Source organism: Prionailurus viverrinus, chromosome C2 (genome assembly GCF_022837055.1).
Source record: "Prionailurus viverrinus isolate Anna chromosome C2, UM_Priviv_1.0, whole genome shotgun sequence".
NCBI classification, from domain to species: domain Eukaryota; kingdom Metazoa; phylum Chordata; class Mammalia; order Carnivora; family Felidae; genus Prionailurus; species Prionailurus viverrinus.
Genome location: NC_062569.1, coordinates 31,077,227 through 31,089,998, shown reverse-complemented (window position 1 = coordinate 31,089,998; position 12,772 = coordinate 31,077,227). Strand labels below are relative to the sequence as shown.

The window sequence follows — 12,772 nt, the reverse complement described above, 5'->3', positions numbered from 1 at the left end:
GTGTGTTTGCCCTGCCACGGTAGCTTCAGTATGTGCAAATGCAGCTTCTAGACAGGTCCCCTGGCTACCCTTTCACACCGCAGTCCCCAAGCCCTGCTTCTGAACTTTGGAGCCACCACCAGCTGCTGAAAGGTTACCAGATAGGCCATGCTGGCTCTGGACTTTGAATACACTGCTCAATTGTTCCATCATACCTGCCTGCTACCCTGTCTGCCTGTGGGTTCCTCATTCTACAATCAGATAATTCTCTCTCCTCCTTGAAGCCTTCCCGGGTTTCCCCAGGAAGATTTCAGTTCTTCTTGGCTTACAATACTTCTTTACGCCACACACAGAGACAAAAAGCAGAATCTAAGTGGATGACTGCTGGATGCTTTGGGCACCAAGGTCCTCAGAGCAGGGACCTCTGTGGCAGGTTGTGGTCTCTCAGGTGGGCACAACAGGACCTCCCATCCCTTATGTATAAGACGACACCATGCTGCTGTTCCCCATCAAGATGTGGGGCACATTTCCTCCCCCTGAACCTGGGGGTCATATCACAGTAGTTGAAGGGTGCTGTGGGACTTGAAGCTAGGTTCCAAAAGCGGTCCAGCTTCTGCCTTCATCTCATGGGATGTTAATTCTTGGGACCCAGCTTGCTGTGAGGAAGCCCAAGCAGGCCACCTGGAGAGATGCCAGCTGACACCCAACATCAACTGTCAGACAGAGGAGTGAGGCTTTGTATGATTCTAGGCCCCAGATCTTGAAGTGCCCCAGCTGATACCACATGGAACAGAGATATCCCCAACGAGCCCTGCCCAGATTGCAGACTCATGAACAAAATAAATTGTGCTAAGCCACGGAAGTTAGTGATCTGTTACATAGCATTAGAGCAATGTCTCTTCCATCCCTATAGGCCCAGCACCCAGTACGGGGCATGACCATAGCACTCACCCCATGAATATTCCAAGACCAAGTGTATGAATGATACTTTAATCTGCAGCCACAGCTACTGTTTGGTAGCTTTGGTGACATGTACAGCCTGCCAGTTGGTATTACCCTGAAGTCCTTGCTCAGAAGGCCCAGCTCCATTGTGATGCTGCTCACATACTCTCTGCTCTCAGGGCCCCCAGCAGTCCCCAGCTGAGGCTTTGGTCCGAGGCAGGACTTGCTCGCTGGCCTATGCCCAGTCAGCTGCCACTCCCCAGGCATTAGCATCATGTCTGTTCTCCCTCACTCCTGCCCTGAGTAACTCTGTGATGTCCCATAGAAATGAAAGTGGTTCCAGCGTGGTTCCATGTGAGCACATTCTGACAACAATCACTTACAGATCTTGCAGCCGGCGGCCTCGAGGTACCCCCACCTCTGCTGTAGCTTGAAGTCATACTTCCTCATCAAGCCCAGAAAAGACTTGTGAATGCTCGTGACACTGTCTATTCCTTGCATGCCCAGAAGTGCCCCTTCAGAGGGCGGGTGGCCCAGGCATCAGAAAAGGGCAGCCTGCTTTATCTCTGAGCTGCAAATGAAGGGAGCAGGCGGGGAGGGTGGCCGCGCTGGAGAAAAGGCAGAGATGGCCACTGGCGTCTGTGTGAATCACACAGGGCAGTGTAGCAGCTGAAGTCTCTTCAATCTCCGTGATTCATGCAGATGCCGATGGCCATTCTTCACCTGCCTCCCTATTCATTCGTATTCATCCAACGAGTATTTATCGAGGCCCTACTCCACGCTATCCTCCTACCAAGGGGTCCACAGGCTCCTCTTTGTTCTATCCTTTTAGGAACAAATCTGTCAACCTCGCTAACATCTCCAACGCCCACCCACATTTCATCAGGCGATTCCTAAGTGGCAGCCTACCCTCACGCAGACACTTCTCCCCAGCAGCCAACAGTGCTAACATCATCCACACCCCTGGGCTGCCCTTACCCTGAGGAAAGAATCCAAAGCGCCGTTCTCCATGAACTCTGTGATGATCATGACAGGCCGACTCTTGGTGACCACGCCTTCCAGGCGGATGATGTTGGGATGGTCAAACTGGCCCATGATGCTTGCTTCGCTCAGGAAGTCCCGACGCTGCTTCTCCGAGTACCCGGCCTTCAACGTCTTGATGGCCACATAGATTTCCCTCTTGCCCGGAAGTTTCAGACGCCCCTTGTATACCTCTCCAAACTCCCCTGCAACGAGAATACAATCATTACTCATTTCCTTCTCAGTCCGTGGAAGCACAAGGGGAGGCAGCTTATCAGGAACAATGGTGCTCCAAGTGGAACTGCAATTAAAGTGACAGAGATGGAAATAGCGTCCTTTCATTTTATTTTTTTATTAAAAAAAATTTTTTTATGTTTATTTATTTTTGAAGGAGAAAGAGAGCATGAGTGGGGGAGGGGCAGAGAGAGAGGGACACAGAATCTGAAGCAGGCTCCAGGCTCCCAGCTGTCAGCACAGCCCCACGCAGGGCTCGAACCCATATGCCGTGAGCTCATGACCTGAGCCGAAGTTGGACGCTCAACCGACTGAACCACCCAGGCGCCCGTCCTTTCATTTTAACTATGATGTCCTAGCCACACTCAGTTCATAGAAAACACCGAAGTTATACCAAAATATGTTCCTTGCCTCAGTTCCTAGAAAGAGTTTAGGTAACTAAAGTGGAATTTCATGGGGTGCCTGGGTGGCTCAGTCGGTTAAGCGTCCGACTTTGGCTCAGGTCATGATCTTACGGTATATGGGTTCGAGCCCTGTGTGGGGCTGTGCTGACAGCTGGGAGCTTGGAGCCTGCTTCAGATTCTGTGTCTCCCTCTGTCTCTGCCCCTTTCCCACTCACGCTCTGTCTCCCTGTCTCTCTCAAAAAATAAACTTAAAAAAATAAAAAAATAAAAAATAAAGTGGAATTTCAGAGTATATATGAGTTTGTTTTTCTTCATGTTTGGTTTTTGTGTCCAACCTGAATAATGAAAATGAAATGGTCAGTTTCACTTTGGCAGATCATAATTCATTTTTAGCAGAGCCTGGTGAAAGAACATCCAGGGGCTGGGGGATATGTTCATGCTCTTTGGCTCTCTGAATGAGATGTAAAACATTTATGTTCCTACATTGCCCTGGAAGCTTCTGTGTTGATTGGATGCCCCAGAACGCAGACACTGAGAAGTGAGGTGGGGAAGTTAGCAGATGCTGTGCGGGATAGAAGGGGAGGAAACAAGATTGGCCAGAGTCCCAGATCACAAGGCAGGCCTGACATTATGAAAAGAAAGGAGGAAGCAGGAATGGACAAGGAGAGCTCAGATCGCAATGCAGAGCTGGCTGAGACAGACCTGTCAGCTTCCCCCTCCCCTGGGGAGCTCCACAGTCAAGAGCACCCATTCCAGGAAGGCCTGGGCTCTAGCCTCCCTCCATGCTCAGTCACTGGTGGGGGCTGCAGGGAAGCTGAGGCAGGTCCTGAAGGCGCTGCAGCTGAAGGGTGGCAGCTAAACAGTCAGTGATTTCTCCAAGCAAACACGAGCCGCACATCTCCACGGGTGCCACAGCATTTAAACATTTGTGCAGTAAAAATCACCGAGTAAAAACAATTCTGGTGACACTATTTCATAGCTGCTTTAAAAAATCTGTTGAATCCTGTTAAATGTGCTTTCAAAAGTTATTCTACGACTTAGCCTGGTTTTGTAACTTCCTGTTTAGTTATCTACTTGTAAGTGTATCGCTGAAATGTGTCAAAGGCCTGACAGGAGACACAGGGTCTTTCTGTGGGGGGCGGGGCGGGGGGGGGGGGAAACTTTCTCTTTCACCTTTAGCTTCTGGAAGAAAACGAGGGAGCAAACTGAGTGGATAAACTACTGGCCAAATTAGAAAAGGAAGTTAACATCTCCTCTGTGATTTAGTTGGGAGTTCTTTTGTTTTCTACTACAAATGTAATTGGAAGGAAACTGCACGAAAGCGCTTTTCATACAGAACTCCAGAGTCAGTGGGACTTGTTAGAATCTAGGGCTGGAGTGGAGGTTGGCTTAAGCACCATTAGGATGATTTCACTGTGGACATATATCATGTGGGACCCTGGTTTTGACATTTAACCCAATGCTGCCTCGGTGAACAAACTGCTTCAAGTCAGACTGAGTCTCATTCATGTTCACAGCTTGTAGTGCCCACTGAAGTGCCTGGGATGTGGTAGGCATGCCAGTGAAAGGTGGGGGGGGAGGGGCATGCTTCTTATTACTTGTTCGGCTTTTGCCTTGTCTGCTCTTGGGTCATAACCTGCTGGAGACTCTATCTCTGCTCTATCCGAAATAAGCAGAAGTGCCAGTATTTAAATTTTTAGAAAAGATTGTTTACTGTAGCCTCTTCTACAGCGAAACGCTGTATGCCCATCACCAGGGAATGGTTGGAAAGTGGTGTATTCATCCTGCGGGATGCCATGAGCTGCTGAAAACCGGTAGAGGGGTCGTATGCATGGACTTCAAAGGTGTCCATATTATATTGTTAAATGAAGAAAGTTACGGAATGGGAATGTGGTATGTACCCAAATGGAGTGTGTGTGCATGGGTGCAAAAGAAAAACAAGGGACAAAATCCATGTAAAATGTATTTAAACTTCAAATTACATGTATTTTTAAAAATGGTTGCCCTACAAGGGTGGAGTAGGAGTGGGAAGTAAAGCTAGGCAATTTAATTTAGTTACTTTTATGTTACTTTGATGTTTGAATTGTTACAATAAGCATTACTTTTGTTGGTCAACTGAGTAACATTATTTTAAATTTTTATCTTTAAAATATTTATTTATTTTTAATTTTTTTAATGTTTATTTTTGAAAGACAGAGCGTGAGTGGGGGAGGGGCAGAGAAAGAAGGAGACACAGAATCCAAAGCAGGCTCTAGGCTCTGAGCTGTGAGCACAGAGCCCAATGCGGGGCTCAGACCCTCAAAATGAGAGATCATGACCTGAGCTGAGGTCAGACACTTAAACCGACTGAGCCACCCAGGAGCCCTGAATTGAGTAACATTTTTTTTAAAGTACTGCACAACAGGGTCCTGTCATATATGCATGTGTATGTATATGTACATATGTGTGTATATTATATGTGCATGCGTATATATTTGTATACATGCATACACACGTCTACATGTATGAATATATATGTGTATGTGTATATATGTATAATCTATATCTGTTTGTGAATATGTACATATACAAACCATCCTTCTGACACCTTGACCTAGCAAATATTGAATAACCATGAGCTAGATGAATACAAATTGCATATTTGATAAGTATGCCAACTGAAGAATATCGGTTAGTATTTCTTCCTTGTTGTTATAATAATGAGTTACATTTTCTTTTAGTAAAAGGACAGTTTAGGAGTTGAGGGGACAGATATGGTAACATTTTGTCTTAGAGAAGATAGGACACCAATGTCTACTGACCACCTACTATGTGCCAGGCAATGTGCTAGGCTCTTTACAGGTCGTATCTCACTTAATCTTCATAGCACCCTCATGAGCTGGGTACTATGATGCTCATTTTACTAAGAGGGAAACTGGGGCACAAGAAAAACACGCCCAAACCCCACAGCTATGAGTCAGAGCCAGGGTTGCCGTCCATGCCCATCGTGCTTCTGGCCTCTCTACAGAGCCACACTGCCTCTCTACAGGTGTGCTCGATTAGCAGTGCCACAGGGAACACAGCTGTATGAAGTCACAACTGAGGGGCCACTGTGCTCCAACTGTGCAGGTCCTAACAGTTCATGTGTAGTCCCTGTCACAGCAACTCACACGCAGGGAATTGCAAACACAGTGGGACTGTCTCACAGACAGATGTCACATTTGCTGGAACTTCCTGCCTGGAATCGGGTGGGGTCAGAATATTTAGGAATCAGAATATCCATCAATTTCTACATCAGTGTGCAGAGTTTGAGGAAGGGCTCCAGGTGAATCTGATGTCCCCTACAACACACAAGGGACACCCCAGGTAAGGACTTCTCTCCCACACCAGTGTTTCCCAAAGTTGGCCACCCACTGGAGTCACCTGAACATACTTAAAAGCTGCCCGCAGGATCAGTTACGATAATTCGTGGGTCAGACCGAGGTGCAAAATGAGACCGTGGGACTCCTTGTTTGGAAATTATGAAGGATTTCAAGCCTGTGACAGCATAGCATTAAACTAAGTGCGGGGGCCCTTCTGAACACGGTGTTGTCCAGGCAGCTCTGATGTGCAGCTAGGTGTGGCACCATGGGTCTAAAGCACCCCAGCATATTTCAGGTGGATTAGGGAGCTGCCGGAGGCCCTGGGATATCTGGGATTCATCACTGCACCTTTGGATCCCTCAGAAAGCAGTGCTGGTATATGGGCTGACTCTTACAGCACAGCGCCTGCCACAGAGCGCGGCCTTTATACACAGGGGTGGAAACACAAGAGGGAAGAAACCAATGAAAGTGTGGCCTTGGCAAGTGCTAGCTACACAGAACAGCGTGGCTCCTGTGACAATCTTAACTGACATATGTTATTTCATTGCTTAATCTTTGTGGCTGACCGGTTTTCAAGTGCAGTGTTTCTAATACTTGAGCTTTAAGTTGTATCCTCTGTAGGGGTTTTATCATACAGTTTTCTTTTTAATTGCTTTTTTTTTTTTATTTATTTGAGAGCGAGTGTGAGAGAGAGACAGAGGCAGGGAGGAGAAGAGAGTGAGGAAAAGAGAGAATCCTAAGCAGGCTCTGTGCCATCGGTGCAGATCCCAGCTGGGGGCTCACAAGTCATGAGATCAAGAGCCAAAATCAAGAGTTGGATGCTCAACCAACTGAGCCACCCAAGCGCCCTTCATATAGTTTTTTTAGAATTATAAAATAAAAATGGGGTCTCCTAAGAGGATTTTTGGGGTAGTGAAACCACTCTGTCTGAAACTATAATGGTAGATAGGTGTCATTATACATTTGTCCAAACCCGTAGAATGTATGACGACACCAAGAATGGGCCCTCATGTAAACCATGGACTTCGGGTGATGGTGATGTGTCAGTGTAGGTTTGTCAATAAATGTACCACTCTGGCGGGGGATGTTGACAATGGGCGACATGCTGTGCATGTGCAGAGCAAGGGACATATGGGAAATCTCTGTACCTTCTGGTCAGTTTTACTATGAACCTAAAACTTCTCTTAAAAAAATGTAGATGTTAAAAAAACGTGCCCTCCTTGGGTAGGGAGAGATGGGCTTTGTAGTCAGTCACTATGGCGGTAGAGGTGCCACTGCTCTAAGGAATCTGCTCTGCAGTCACTGGGAAGCAGTGGCCTCACAGTGATTCTGTAAAAATAGCTCCTTTCCTGTCTGGCAAAGAAATGACTTCATATTCTCCAAGCCCAGGGGTTTTCAAAGTACCAACTGCAAAGGAAGCCACTTAATCCACAGTCCTCGCTCCCTCTCTCTCTCTCTCTCTCTCTCTCTCTCTCAATCTCTCTCTCGGAAGCTGTGCTTCACCCTGTCATTAAGTGGCCCCAGTGCTGGGAGGGGAACTCCGGCAGGGAGTGGAAGAAGCAGCTCATGTCTACACCAGCCCTGCCACCCCACTTGGGGCACTTCACTTCTCCAGCTGTCTTGGCTTTATAAACCATAAAAAGGAAGGGTCGACCACCGCAGCTTCCTAACAGGGTGTTGAGTCTCTGAGAAAGTGTTTTGTAAACTACAAACTGTGGGTGACACATGTGGGTGGTGATTTAAGACAAGCCAGGGGTAGGGGCATGAGGTGTGTGGTACGTGGGGGTGGGCTCTGGAAGAAAAAAGGAGGAGGAGCACGTTTCTGCAAACAAGTGGGAGCCAAGGCAAAGCAGGGCTTTCTGCCAGGAGTAGTGGGGGAGTCCCGCTGCCAGGTATCGGGGTATAGACAGTGTCCCCAGGCGAGTCTAGCATGCTAAAGCGTGAGGGCTCTGGCTCTCTGACACGGCCACAGCCTCATGGGGAGTGGGAGTCGATGGGCATATTGCCGTTATTAGTAACAGAAAACTGAGGCCTTGTATGGCTTATAATCTGAGAGATCCTGTCACCTTGATCTTTGACGTCAGGTTCATACACCATTCTCAAGAAACCATTGTCGCTTCTCGACACTTTCCTGTAATTAGGGCCAGAACTTGCTGTCTGTGATGCTTTGATTTGCCATGATCTGAGCACCAAAGAGCTTCCTTTTACATGAGCTTCAAACCACAGCCATACATTTTTCAATTTCTGATAGAAATTCATAACACCTAAAAATATTCTCGACCAATCAAGCATTAACATTATATTTAAAATAGATGTTTATAGCAAATGACTGCATACTGGTTACGGCTGATTCTCTCTATGTAGATCCTTTACAGACAGTAACTGCAGCCAGCCTCATCTTGGTCTGGCTGGACTTTGGCAAGCATCTTTGAGGCTGACCTTGGAGCCTCTACTACAGCCAATCCTCCCTCTGGCCAGGACCTCACTCCAGCGTCAGGCCAGTTTGGGGGCCAGTGGCTCTTGGCCGGCAGTGGTTCTCAAGGCGTGGTTTCTGCCTCACAGCGTCAGCCTCACCTGGGAACTTGTTAGAAAATACAGATTCTCAAGCCCCACCTGGATCTAGTGGATCCGAAGCTCACCAGGTGGGGCCCTGTGACAGGAGTGTTGATATGCCTCCAAGGTGATTCTGACGCCTGGCTCAAGTTTGAGAACCACTGCCCTCAGGCTGTCAGCTGAGGGTAATTTAGCCACTTCCTGCGATTGTCCTCCAGACAGCTACGGAAATTATTCCCTACAAGTTTTCAGCCCCTTGCCAGTTCCTCTCTCCTACTTTCCTTGACAAAATGAGGAAGAGAGAAAAAGTAGTTCAGCAGCATTAAATGCCTCAACTATTATATATAAAATCAGAAGGAAAGAATTTTCAATTTTTGAAAATGAAACATCCAACCTGCCAGCAGGTATTTGAGGCGGTAGCTGTTGGCTATGTGCAGTGCGAATCTACACACACAATTGCACTCTCTCTCTCTTTTTTTTTAGCAGTATTTTGAAGTCACAAACTGCCTTGGGGGAAAAAAAGGAAAGCAGAGCTTCTAGTTACTAATTCAAGCTTCCACCAGAAAAGGAACTTTTAAAGAATAAATTCAAACTAGGTTTTAAAGTATGATTTCCAGCCAGCTTTATCACACTAGCCTGTGCAAGGTAAGTAGGTTATGGCTAAACCAGGGATAGTAAAAGCGTGTCAGGCATTCTGCTACCTCCTAACCCTGCACCCAGGACAGACATTCCTTATTGATGGCAGCCCCATTCCTCCTTTCCAGCAGAGCTCCCCAGATCCCCGTTACCAGGCTACTGGAGCCAGAAGATGAGATGGAAGTTGCCCGTGGTGTCCACAATACTTAATACCTACAGGGTGAGAGCAAGCAGACGTTCTCTTTTCTTGTAGCTGTTTGCAGTCATTAGACTCCTGCCTACCTACAGATGACTTACTGTTTTCATTAGGTAGGCAAGCACCTATCATTGAAAATGCTAGCTATCTTGGTCCTCGTCCTTGTCCTTCTTAAGGGAGATTACCGAATCATTCTAGAAGAGGAGGGCGCCTACCCTATGGGCAATCTGAGTTCTAGGATAGTATCATCATTACCAGCAAGGAGGCTTGCCTACTCTAAGCTCCCAGACAGAGTTTACCATCAGAAGTAATGTCACTGCATATTTAACTGCCCTTTTCCAGAACAGTAACCAAAGCGTAGGTATGTGGGGGTTTCATTCACCAGACCTCCATCAGCCGTGTCTGGGTTTCAATTCTTGCTCTATCATTCACTCAGCTGGCAGCGCAACCTTTGGGGAGCTATCCTCTGAATATTGATTTCCTTACCAGTTTAAACACACACACGTGCCCACACACACGCACACTCACTGACACACCCTAAGTCACATTATGGGAGGAAGCGAGACAATGTTTTCATAAAGTATGTCCACAGTGCGTGTTCAATATATGCCAGCTGTCTTAATTATAATTACTCAAGACATCTATTTGATTTGCTTTTCTGGAAACCCTTCCTGTTGTGACTCCTATCCAGTATGAGGCCACCCTCATGCTGCCCACCCTCACTTCAAATGAGCCCAGGGGAATCAGGCTGGCTGGTGGCCTTTCTACCAAAATACCTCCAAGAAACCCATCCTCTTCTTGAAAGAGAGAACTGGTGGGCCTTGCTGGCCCCATTCCCAATCTGTGCACATCAGAGATCCCCCTCCCCAGCCTTCCTCACCCAGCCCTCTCCCCACAAATCTGTCGCTCTCTCACAATAAGCCATCTGTGGAAATGCTGAATTGGCAGCTGCTGGAGTCAGAGGAGGAGATTTATTAATAAAATACAATTGCCATATTTTCCTCTGGAAGCCACCCTCTAGTGACACCTCTACCTACATTTTCATGCACTTGAAAATCATGATCAGGGCTGCTGCATACAGTTACACGGGTTACACACTGCCCAACCCAGAGTGACATTCATGCTGAGGGGCCTAATTACTCATGGCAACCTTGCTTTATGTTTTGGGCGAATCTATGGATCAAACTGGTCAGAACTAACCAATGCCTTGCAGTTGACCCGTGAGATGTTTCCTATGAGTCAGATTCATGGTCACAAATTGCTAATATTCTCCAGTTCTCCTAATTGCTAATATTCTCCTAACCAGAAGGCCTTCTGCCCTCTCTAAACAGACCAATAATGTCTATTACCTGCAGGGGAAGAGGAAGGCCAGCCATTATCCCACTGGGTCATTTCGAGAGCACCAAGTGACTTAGGACCCTTCACTTCCTTCTAGGCTCTCTCCATTCTCCCAAGCTCTGTCCAGTTCTCCAAATTTTCCTCCCCACAAGGACCTACTTTCATTGAACCATATGCAAATAATATTTGATTGAGCACCTGAGTGCCACACCAGGCCAGGCGCAGGAATAAAAAAATCCTGAGATTGCCCTGTCATCATTGGAACTTTGAGCCTGATGATGAGAGACAGGCAGATAATTGCATAATGGTTAATAAATTCATTATTGCTCGGTCTTCCTGGATGCCATCACACCTGGCTCACAGTTACTCTTGTGTAACTCTTTTTAAAAAATTTTTTTAAAGTTTATTTATTTTGAGAGACAGAGTGAGCAGGGAAGGGGCAGAGAGGAGGAGAATTCCAGGCAGGCTCTGCACTGTCAGCACGGAGCCTGATGTGGGCTTGAGCTCATGAACCATAAGATGATGACCTGAGCCAGAACCAAGAGTTGGATGCTTAACCGGCTGAGCCACCCAGGTGCCCCTTGTTATCCCTTCATCCAACATCCTCAAAAGTTGAGAAGAAACATGGGAAGCTGCTGCAATTCTTCAGCCTCACAGTTTCTAGACTTTACTGGCCTTCATTCACATGCACAACTGCCACCCCACACCCCCCAGGGCCTGGCAGCCTTCCTCTCCCTTCAAGGGCTTTAACTCAATGCCCCTCATTTCTGGCCACAACCTCCCTGTTGTGTCTCCCCCATCAGCTCCATTCACCATGTTTGGATACATTCTGGTTTAGATCCGTTTAGTTCCTCGAGCAGAGCTTTCCCTACCACCTCCATCCCAGCAGTAGCCATCTCAAACCCACTCCACATTTCCAAGCAAAGCCCCATAAAAGTCTCCATGCCTCCGAGGCCTCACCCACCCCTCCCCGTCACCCATTCCAGGCCAGTCCAAACACAGCATCTATCAGATTTGTCTCCCCAGAATCTCATTCCTGTCGTCCAGCCTGCTCAGATGTCTACAAGACGTCACCATTTTCTACAGGATAAAATCCATACCGCAGCCTCTGGATCTCTGGGTCTCAGGCTGATTCTCTAGACTCAATGCTCAATGCTTACCCTCAGGAAAAGCCTCCCTGTTAGCCTTCTCTCTTTTGTGTTCTCAGGAAGTGCCACATAGAGTATCAGCCCATGCAAAGCTTTCATATCTTTAAGGGTCCCTAAGGTTTCTCTTCCTTGGATTCTCTCCTGCCATTAAGCCTCCCATCTCCAAGACTATGTATTCTCTGGGCCGCTCATCTTAGCTGTCAATTGCCTACCCTCCTCTTATGGAGTGGCACTGTATGTTGGACAATCACCACTACAGGGCAAGGATTGTGAGGCATCGGTGTATTTTCCAGCATCCACAATGGTCCCAGGCACAGAATCAACGTTCAATGAATGAGGATCTTCTTGAACTCTAAACTTAATCCCTCCTGCAATAATCATGACCTTCTCCTCTGGCTCTATACTCAGCAGGCATAGGTGGGTTCCTCTGCATCCTCTTTGCAATAACCTTGCACACTTTGGAAGGCTGGGGTGTGCCAGTAAGAGTTCAACTACTAGTTCTCCAGAAAGCAAAGAAACAAAGACCTCCCATTTGTAGCATCTGCCAATTCCTACTGTGTAAAAATTCCTACCGTGGCAGATGTCAACCTACCAACATGTGTCATTGAACATGGGGCTGGAAAGAGATGTACACAATTGGCTCTTGTGAGCTGGTGCCAGCTAGCTCCAACATCCTGCTGCTAGAAGGTCATATTCATTTCTCTTAAATCATGCAATTTTCCTCTTCTGTCACCATCTCATTCTCTAATGAGTGTCACAAAAATTTGCTTTTTCTACTAGTTTTCATCCTTGAAAGCTCAGGCCAAAGGTTAACTCCTTTGCAAAGCCTTCCTGATGCCCACACCCACTCCCAGAACAAGGAGCTGACCATGACTCCTTGGTGGCCCAACACTTTGCACATGCCTGTGTTGTGGATGGCGTGATACAGTGAACACGTTACTGGCCTATCTCCCACCAAGACTGTCAGACCACTGAAGGGGG

General features: G+C 47.2%; 1 protein-coding gene across 2 annotated transcripts in view; it reads right to left on the bottom strand.

The window, feature by feature from the left end:
• The window catches only part of EPHB1 (EPH receptor B1), a 430,893-nt gene that overhangs the window by 57,713 nt on the left and 360,408 nt on the right, over positions 1–12,772 (bottom strand). For both annotated transcript variants that reach the window (XM_047876453.1, XM_047876454.1), the window contains exon 11: positions 1,900–2,147. In XM_047876453.1, the coding sequence (XP_047732409.1) occupies positions 1,900–2,147 (248 nt within the window). The remainder of the gene's footprint in view (positions 1–1,899; positions 2,148–12,772) is intronic.